This window comes from Sorghum bicolor, chromosome 6, assembly GCF_000003195.3.
Source record: "Sorghum bicolor cultivar BTx623 chromosome 6, Sorghum_bicolor_NCBIv3, whole genome shotgun sequence".
Taxonomy (NCBI): Eukaryota; Viridiplantae; Streptophyta; class Magnoliopsida; order Poales; family Poaceae; genus Sorghum; species Sorghum bicolor.
This window is the reverse complement of record NC_012875.2, coordinates 58257318-58267620: the sequence shown is the minus strand read 5'-3', so window position 1 is coordinate 58267620 and position 10303 is coordinate 58257318. Positions and strand designations below refer to the sequence as shown.

At 43.3% G+C, this 10303-nt stretch overlaps 1 protein-coding gene across 1 annotated transcript; it reads right to left on the bottom strand.

Moving 5' to 3' along the window:
* On the bottom strand, nt 6132-8113 carry LOC8079587 (protein IRX15-LIKE). The gene has a single exon (XM_002447178.2). It carries the CDS (start codon nt 7638-7640, stop codon nt 6657-6659), a length of 984 nt encoding a protein of 327 aa, XP_002447223.1. The 5' UTR covers nt 7641-8113; the 3' UTR covers nt 6132-6656.

Genomic DNA, 10303 nt, shown 5'->3' with positions numbered 1-10303 from the left:
TGGGCGTGCTCTACTCTGTGCCGATGATATCATCCGATGGGTTTTGTACTTCTTACTTATGAAGTGAACGATAATAGGTTGCCTGGTCCCAGTTCTCAGCTTGATGTTATGATAATCATATGTGATTTCAGTTCTTTGTCTGGCATTGGTCTGTTTTTGTGTCTGTGTCTGTGGGCTGTGGCTCTGTGTGTTGATAACTCGAGCTTGATTGCATCAGTGAACTGCGACTTACAACAGCAGACAGAGTGTTAGCAGCAGGGAAGGAGAATAGAGAAATTAGGGAGTAAAGAGAACATAGTTGCCTTTCAGAGGACAGCTTAGCAAGATAACAAAATTATGTTCTCTCCTTTTAAGGATTACAGAGGCATAGCCTCAGCGACGCGCGTGCTAGCGGATCCAGTTATCATCATCGTGTTGGGCTTCCTGGGCCTGGCCTGCCTAGCAGGCCTGTCGACAGCTTCAGAAGGGGAACTCGTTGGCGGATTGTCCACAGTAGCACGTACTATATGCAGAAAAAGTCCTTATGTCTCTCTTATCATTAGCCTATTAATCATATTAATTCAGTCCACATAGGACCGAATTTATAACTTAACAATCTTTTAGTTTCCTGAGCAATATCGTTAAATCAAAACATATTCTTGTACCAAATTTTGCTATCAACGGTTCAACGCACCGGTATCCGTGCTCGGGCGTCGTGCCGAGCCTTTTCGTGCTTCTCCTCTTAGGTTTGCTGGCTAGTGTTGTTGTCGCTGCAGTTGTGCTCTTTCTGGTAGATGCTTTGCCACCGAGGTGTTTCCGGCGGATGCTTTGCTGCCGAGGTGCGTTGCTTTGCCACCAAGGATGCATCTCCGGCATGTGGGTCGTTGAGGTTGCTGAGGTGGGGACGGATGCTTGGCCGTCGGATGGTTGCTTTGCCACTGAAGACGCGTCTCCGGCTGGGTTGGTCGTCGAGGTTACTGAGGTGGAGACGGATGCTTGGCCGTCGGTTGGTTCGCTTTGCCACTGAGGACGCGTCTCCGGCTGGATTGGTCGTTGAGGTTGCAGAGGTGGGGACGGATGCATGGCCGTCAGTTGCCCCTTATCTGTTGCGGCTCCGAACACTGCTGACTACCTAGGTGTTGAGTTATTCTTTTTATTTTTGGCTTAGCTGTTGGGGTTGTTAGGTGGAGGATCCTCCCTCTCATGTTTCTTGCTTTTGTTTGTGTTTTGGGTTTCAATGGTAATTCATGAATTACTTGCGAACTCATTGTATCGGTTACCTGCCGTTTCTTTCGGCTCTTCTTCTTAATGAAAAACATGTGAAGTCGTGATCTCGAAAAAAAGTGCCAAGACTCAAGAGATAGCTAGGGGAAGGGGGAGAACCGGAGGAAGCAGCAAGAACAGAACAACAGCATCAGAGCAACGCGACAGGAATTCGCGAGGAGGAGGGGGGAAGACGATTATGGATCAGTTCGCTTGACTGAAAGTCCCGCGACCGCGAGCGATTAGCTGTTCCACGTTCATTTAGGGGTGTGACACCCTAGCTATTCTATTCATTTGGAGTATTGTCTTTGACTCCACGCTTACAGACATGCGCCGGCTTTCTGGCCAGGGAATAGTTTTCTCGATACCCGATCCCATGTGATCAGATCCGTGATGCAGTTGTTTACCGTTACAACGGACTCAAGGTTGTCCATCTCGTCGGTACGATACGAAGCACCCTGCGACTGCAAGAGTCAATGAATGAACGACGATTTTATGCGCGTCAAACATGCAGAGAGTAGGAGCACAATGCTAAGGGTGTTCAGTTGAAGTTGTTAAAGTTTAATAAGTACTGTAGTATTTTTGTTTTATTTGATAATTAGTATCTAATTATAAACTAATTAGGATCAAAAGATTCGTCTTACAAATTACTTTTTACCTGTGTTTTAGTTTCGTAAATAATTTATATTAATACTCTATCTATATGTCTAAACATTTAATATGATAGATAATAAAATTTAACAAAAACAACCAAACGGGTCCTAAAACTCGCATCGCTATTCGCTAAAGGTGAAGATGCCCGGAGCCGGAGGACAGTCGAGCGTTTTCACGGCTCCAAACTGTGGGCGTACGTACGTCTGTCCTCTGTCGTCGGCGTCAAACCAGAGTAGTACTATTCGAGTTCAGTCGGTCCACGCCTAGCCACCGAGGCTTCTCCAGCTATTCCTAGGTGTTTTTCTCTGGGGAATTATTACTTATATCTGGCTAGATGGGATTAGACTAAAATACGGCTCAGAAGACCCTCCAAAGAATCATGTGTTGTTTTCAGTAGTTCAGTGACAAACACATGTGTTTACTATACTCCCTGTCCTACTGGAATATCATGACTCGTTGAACCATGGAATGGAAGCGTCAGAAATCCATCCTCGTTCGAACAAACTGGCTTTTATTATTTTTCTTTCTCCAGAAAAAAATTGTGAAGTCCATTGTCCTTATTTCACACCAAACCAAGTATTCGTATGACTGATTATTGCCTGGAGACGATTATGTACCCTTTATATACGTGTATATATATATGGTTTCCTTAGATCACGAGCAATCTGTATATATTCTCATTTGGGGTTTTAGTTCCCTTCTCGCCAATATCAGAAACAGACATAAAAGTACGACGGATTAGGTCTATTTAATAGGATACGTGTCGTGAAAGTAGGACAATTTTAGTACCACAAGTTCATGATGTGGTGCTTTCTGACCTAACGAAGCCGAAAATTAAAACTCGGTGCGCATGCCAAACAGGACCGAGTTAACTGTTCAAGACTGACAAGCTGAATGCGGTAAAGCGTGGTGGTAGCGGTACTTTGTCATCTTGAATACGAATGCCAGGGCCGTTGATTGCTGTTGCAGTGAAACCCTGCCGGCTTTCGTATCTGTCATAACATGCATCATCCACACAACCAAGACATCAGCATTGGATGAATAATCCTCAACTGCTGAAAGATCCATCTGAAGCAGCGAATCCAAGGACAACGGATTTAAAACTACTAGCTTCATCAGTCAATACGGATACAAAAAGTTCAGCCTATAAGACAAAATGATTACTTAGTAATGTCAATATAGGAGTTAGCAACGCAGATCCAACAACGGCAGACCTATCGGACCCTAAAATTGTTGATGTTCTAGCCTTGTTTAGTTCTTGAAGGGAAAAAATTCGCGACACTGGAGCACTTTCGTTTGTTTGTGGTAATTATTGTTCAACCATGGACTAACTAAGCTCAAAAGATTTATCTCGTAAATTCCGACCAAACTGTGCAATTAGTTTTTATTTTTATCTATATTTAATACTCTATTATGCGTCTAAAGATTCGATGTGACGTAGAATCTTAAAAAAAAATAGGTTATAGATGGAAGTAAACAAGGCCTAGTAAAGGCTGACGTTGTGGCGCGTCTAGTGATTTCTGCAGCACAGCGAGGGCACGCCACGACGAATCTGCTGCAAGAACATACCTAAAAAACGCGCCAAAAAATGCCATGCAAATCAACCCCCCAACAAAAAATCTATTTTCGCCAGGAATCAACCTCGGCTTGACACTCTCACACCTCAGTGCATTAGCCATCTAAACTAGGTAACTTTCTCGTATAAGATGCACCCGCAACCCTATTTATTAAGGATAGACTGGAAAAATACTCTCTAATTAATCACTCTTCGGTAAGCACAAATATGTTCTAAATATTAACGGTTTCAGATATATAGAGAGTATTATATTAATAAAAGGAGGGCGAAGGGGGGTGAAAAAAATGTACCAGGATAATCATATCAAAAATTATACTCCCTCTATCCCTAAATAGACAGACCTATAAGACAAAACCAACGTATATTGATAGAACGAGGGCAAAGGGGTGAAAAAATATAGCGGGGTAATCATATCTAAAATGCTACTTCCTCTATCATTAAATAATTGTCGTTTCGCTTCTTGAGAAATAATTTTAAATAAATTTATAAAAATTACTAATATATTTTATTATAAAATTAATATAATTAGATAGTTCGTTGAATTTATTTTTGTAATAATTTTATTTAAAGATACAAATGTTACATGCATTTTCTATAAATTTAGTCAAACTTAAGACACGAACACTAAAAAATGACAATTATTTAGAGACAGAGGAAGTATGTTGGATGGAGCACTAATATCTAATATAATTAATATCAATATTATGGTGGAGCGATAACCCCATATCATACTAAAAAGCAATATATGTGTTTATTTCTAATACAATTATATTTCTTCTAATATATTTATATTCACATAGTAGTAATTTATACCAATTTAATTTTGAGTTACCTAAAGGCAAGAACTTCTATAAAAGTAAAATTATAGCAACCTGCAAGGGGTGCAGTTTGACACACTTAAAAAGTTAATAATATGATATCATGAAGCCAATTGAGTTTGCTGAACTTGACCGAGGTTAAAAGTTTTTGGATATTGTAGTACTTTTATTTTATTTTACAATCATTGTCCATTCATGAACTAACTAGGCTTAAAAGATTTGTCTCGCAAATTATAGATAAATTGTACAATTAGTTAATTTTTTTATCTTTATTTAATATTCCATGTATTAGCTCTAAGATTCAATATGATAGGGAATAATTTTAGGTTCTAGGCTGAACTAAATAAGGCCCGACTTAATTGTTCAAGACATGGATTAAAAGCGTGGTGGTTTCGGTAGTTGTCCCATGTCCGCACAAGAAGCGGGCACGTCTATTTGTAGCTAAAACTTTTATTTGCTGTCCAAAAACTTAACGATCTTATCTGAAATATTATCGAATTCACCTTAATTCACGTACGGTGGCATGAATTAGAGTGGAGTTCAAACTAATTTCCACTCTAATTCACTCCAATACATATAAAATCACATGTGTTGAGAGTGAATTAGAGTAGAACTTAGTTTAAATTTGACTAAATGGAAAACTCAGCTGTTAACGATAAATATGAACGGTGAATATTGTATTTGTTATTAATGGTGCAAGAGTAGTCCCTCCATCGATAAATGATTATAATTTCAAAAATACTAATGAGTTAAAAAGGCATGTTAAATTTGATTTATTTATGATACCAAATACGGTTATTACCTTTTATTCATAGGATATATCTAAATAACGATGGTTTCATAAATTTGGTTAAACTTTAGATAACTTGATCAAGGACAGAATTATAATTACATATCTTTCGTGACAGATGCAGTATTAGTTAATCCTCTACACTGAAATCATCTTGATAGCACTAGTGTAAGAATTTTGCCATCCAAACTCTGTTTTCATAGGCCGGTAGTTTTCCGACCTCTGTCACTAACAATTCCATCTGTTAACTAGGTAGGCAGAAAACTGTCGACGTTAGGCGTTGGGGGTTGGAGAGGTTAGTTGGAATGTCACCGACTCACCAGGCCGGGTTTGCCTAAAAGAGTCACCAGCACCAAATGGGTGGCCGCCGGTGGGGTTAGCCTGTAACGTCGCCCGTTCGTACCCGTGCCACTATCCAGTTTATGATCTGTCCTACTACAAGTTGTTCGAGCGAGTCTAATCCTACAACCATAGCGTAGGAGAAACCTAGCATGGCCATAGCCACGGCCGGCACACGGGAGGAGACAAGCAGCGGCACATCTGATCTGACGACGAGCAGGTGGTAGCAATGCAGAACAGGGCACGACGTGGTCATCAATCGTCATCAAGCTGGAAAAAGGCCCTTTAATAACGCTTGGTCGTTAACGTGCGATGCCAGTTTCGCTTGTTTTCGTCAGTGCGTGCGGCAAGACACAAGCAAGAGGAGCGAGCTGGGGCCTTGGGGGGGGTCCCGTCGGTGTCAGCTCGTGGCCGCTTCGGTTCCCCGTTTCAGGCAGCAGGCAAGAGATGCATAGCCGATGAGCACGAGTGGTTGGGCGGTCCGATCACACGTTGCTGCTGTAAAAGACGGGCAACTTTTAACGAAACCGCCGGCGGCCGCGGCCGCACGGACAACACAACACATGCGAGCGGCGCGCGGGCGTCACAGATCTCTGGTGACTCATCACCGAGGCGATGCTTGCGAACCTACACATGCGCAGCGCATCAGATCGGGACGAAGCCGCCGCTTTACCGCCTGGCATCGCCAGGCGAGGCACGCGACCGAACGGGCTAAAAAAAAAAAGAAATGCCACTGTACTGAGACGAGATCCAACCACCACCACTGCACTGCACCACACACTCCGTTGTTCCTTGTTCCTTCGTTCATCCTGGACCTGGATCCCGGCATCCCGCTCGGCAATCGCCGTCTCACCGCCACCACCACCACCAGCAAGCAGCTACCAAATCGTTCCTACAAACCGTCGGATTTGTCATTGCATGATCACATCCTTTTCTCCTGTCAGTGTAATGTGAACCGATGTGTAAAGCTAGGAGCTAGTATATATATTTTCAGGGTTGTTGTTACATCACTTCTCCTCTTTTCCTTTTTTTTGTGTGTGTGGTGAAATCGTATTACCAGGGTTGTTCTTACAGTTCTTACCCCCAGAAACAAAACAACAAATATATATATGCAAGAAAAAAATACCCAAAAAAAAAATTAACAGCTGAGTGAGGAGGAGCGGTGAAGATTAGCTAGCCAAGCCAAGAAGGGCGACTCCGTGGCTGTCGGCTAATGCCTTTGACTGACAAGTAAATTTTACTTGCGGCGGCGGCGGCGGCGCGTCTTCTCCCCCGACTCCTCCGACGAGCCGCCGTCCTCCTGTCCGGCGCAGAAGGCGTCGCCAGCTCCGGCCCCGGCACCGGGGATGACGAAGTGGCCGAGCGACGGGGTGCCGCTGCCGGCGACGCGGTTCTCGTCGCACAGAAACTCCCTGCTGAGCACCTGCTCCACCTCGAACTGGAAGTCGTGGACCAGCACGTCGGTGGGTCGGCCCTTGGCTGCCGTGGCGCCGGACCGCGCCAGCACGGCGGTGGTGAAGATGGACGGCATCCGGCCGGGCGAGTTGGGGTTCCACCCGGAGGGTCCGTCGATGAGGACCATGTCCCAGGGCACGTCGTAGAGGTCGTTGGGTAGGTCGTTGATGGCGAGGCGGCACTCGGAGAAGAGCAGGTTCTGGATGGGGCGGCACTCCTTCCGCCGCGACGCCCGCGCCGCCGCCAGCAGGTCACGGAAGTCCCGCACCTTGGTGGTGTAGGACACGTCGTAGGCTTCCATCCCCGGGTGACGCGGCTCCAGGTACTTGACGTAGAACTCGTTCTCCTCCAGGAACACCGTCCGCCCGCCGTGGTTGAGAGCTAGCCAGAGAGGGGACTCCGCGCCCAGCCCGAACACCAGCAGGTTGCAGGGCGCGCGCGCGCGGAGGACCGCGGAGATGGCGCGGATGTCCGTGTCCGACATCCGGTGCGTCGCGTTCGAGATCGACGCGAAGTGGACCAGCGCCTCGAACACCGGCAGCGGAAGCCCGGCTTGGCCACCGCCGCCGCTGGAGCCGGAGGAGGTGGTGGTGGTTGAGCTCGCTGTGGATGCGGAGGCAGAGCCGGGCGCGGTCGCGAAGTTGGAGGTGGTGTAGAGGAAGGTGAGGAAGGTGGCGAAGGCGAAGCAGGAGGCGAAGACGACGAAGAGGACGCGGCGGTGGCCCGACGCCGCCGCGAGCTTGTCGCGGGTGCCCATAGACTTCATGCCGCCCGCGCTCGCTCGCTGTGTGCTCTCTCTCCGCGGTGGCTTCACGGCGACTCGGTCGATCTGATTTTTTTCCGGGGGCTGGACTGGGCGACGAGGGAGTCGATCGAGCGAGCAAGAGAGCTAGGATCCGGAGAGAGGCACAAGGGGGAAAGAAAGGTCGTCGTCGTCGTGGACTCTGTCCCGGCTGGGGAGCTGGTCAGGTAGAGTAAGGAGGAGCAGGAACGAGGCAGCGGAGGACGAAGGCAAGAGAGCATCCCCCTAGTAATTATGGTGTCAGCGGCTGATTAGCAGCTGTTGTTGCCCGGTCCTTGGCTCGTTTGTTGGCTAAAAAGCTTTAAAGAAATCACATCGTGTCAGGTTTGTTGGTGCGTTGCGGATCAAAACAAATCAAGGGGCTTTTAAACTTTTGGAGGCTGTGGCGTTTCGTACTTAACCATCCTTGGTCATCGTATCGTGTGCTGTATGATGGGGCGCCACCGTGTGACTGTGAGTGGTGGGTGCTGTCGCCTATAGCTTGTAACAGGAGTACATCGTGCCAGTCTGCCGGACGCATGGTATGGTATGGTATGGTATGGAAATGGAACGCAGGTGCCTCACGAGGTGCCGACTACTCACTAGTCACTAGTCACTGAAGAAAATGTAGTTTTCGACCAATGAGTCAATCAGCCACTTCAACAGATACATTCAAAAATACTATTATTTATTAGGATTTGATAAAACTCAAGTGTCTAAATTTTAGTTTTCTTTCAAAAACTGGTTATCGCATATATTTTATATTGAAAATCATAGGTTTAGTTTGTTACGATTTCTGTAGGCACAATCAATAAATTTTTACTTTGAGAATAATGAATAATTAGACATAATCTATTTTGTGTTGGCACAAGACAATTAACAATTTATGATTGTTTCTATTGTCATATAAGCACAATATTTATATGTCATGACGTAAAGACAAATAACAAATTACAAAGGAATAATTTATTTTACTAATCGGTGGTACAAGAGTGTTATCTAAAATTATCTTAAATTCAGACATTTGACACTACTACACCAATATTTTTCGACACGGATGTTTTTTATTAACGGAGACGGACATTGCAACCACCTCTCTCCAAAGGTAACGATTAATTAACCAAGACAGTTGTTTTGCACCGCCTCCATTAATGTTCTCCAAAATAATACTGAAAACCACAAAACTTAAACTTTAGAGAAACAAGCCTATGACTTTATGCTCAACACGATCATATCTCTACCACTACACCACACAATATTCATGTCTATAAATAATAATATAATCTTATATTGGATATTTTAGCTAATAAATGAAATCAAATAAAAGACATTTAATTACAAAGTTTTAAGTCTTGTGAAGTATTATAACTTTGGTATAGGATAGATTTCCATTACAGATAGTTTGAAAAATTTAAAAAATTAAGTATCAGAACATGTAAAATTTAAACACATATTTGAAACTCTAGGTGACTTCAAATAAAAAAAACTTATCAAAACCAAACATTTGACATCGTTTTGGAATTTAAAACTTCAAAATCTATAACCTCTAAACACATATTTGGTACTTTAAACATCTTCAAATTTAAAAATTTTTAACTGCAAAGCTATAGATTCTACTAAGAATTATAACTTTGCATACACCATGTCAATATCCAAGATCGTTTGATATTTCAAAATATGTGCATTTACAAGAATATTTTGGAACCCTTTGCAGTTCCAATTCAAAAACTTTTCAATTACAAAGTTGTAGATCTCATCAAGAGCTACAAATTTGATATAAAAATTTCCTTCATTCAATATTGAAGTTCTGAATTATTTTTTATTATAATAAATTAACCGAGACGGATATAACTCTTAAGGTATCCGTCTCCATAAATCGATTTATGGGGCACACGCTTATAATTACCACCTCGAAAAATAATCGATTAACCAAAACCTTTGGCTTACAGTACCCGCCTCGATTAAGCATTAACCAAAGGTGGTTGCTGGGTCGGTGTCCGACCACCAAATAACGGAGGTGGATAACCGTCCCAACCGCTTTCGAGGCTATAAGGCAAACATCTTGTAAAAGTTTTTGTGTAGTAGTGTAGAATATGAGAAAATGATATTTATAATGTTTAATATTAGTATTACTAAATTAGTCATAAAATATATAAATCCAAAAATAGATTTTTATAGAGGTATTACAACTTACAAGATAGAGACGCAGGCGTCTTATCCTTTTATTTTATTTTTATTCTCTTTTAAAGAAAAGAGGTTTGCTTAATAGATTTTTATAGAGGTATTACAACTTACAAGATAGAGACGCAGGCGTCTTATCCTTTTATTTTCTTTTTATTCTCTTTTAAAGAAAAGAGGTTTGCTTTTATGGAAAGCATATGGATCCAATCCGACGTACATGTGGCTGTAGGAAGTGCTAGCTTAATAACGATACCAAAGAACGGGACCCCGACAAAAGGAACAGGTATCCTATTACAACACATCTGTCTGAAAGCAGGATGATATGCTAGGTGTGAACTCAGCTCCGCGAAGTCAGTGTCTTCGTCTCTGATGAGGCTTCAATTCTTTCCTCGGTCTTTTTCTTTGAGAAGGATGCTCCAATTCTGCCTAAAATACGTAGATGCCAGATAAGAGCACTGAAGCCGGAT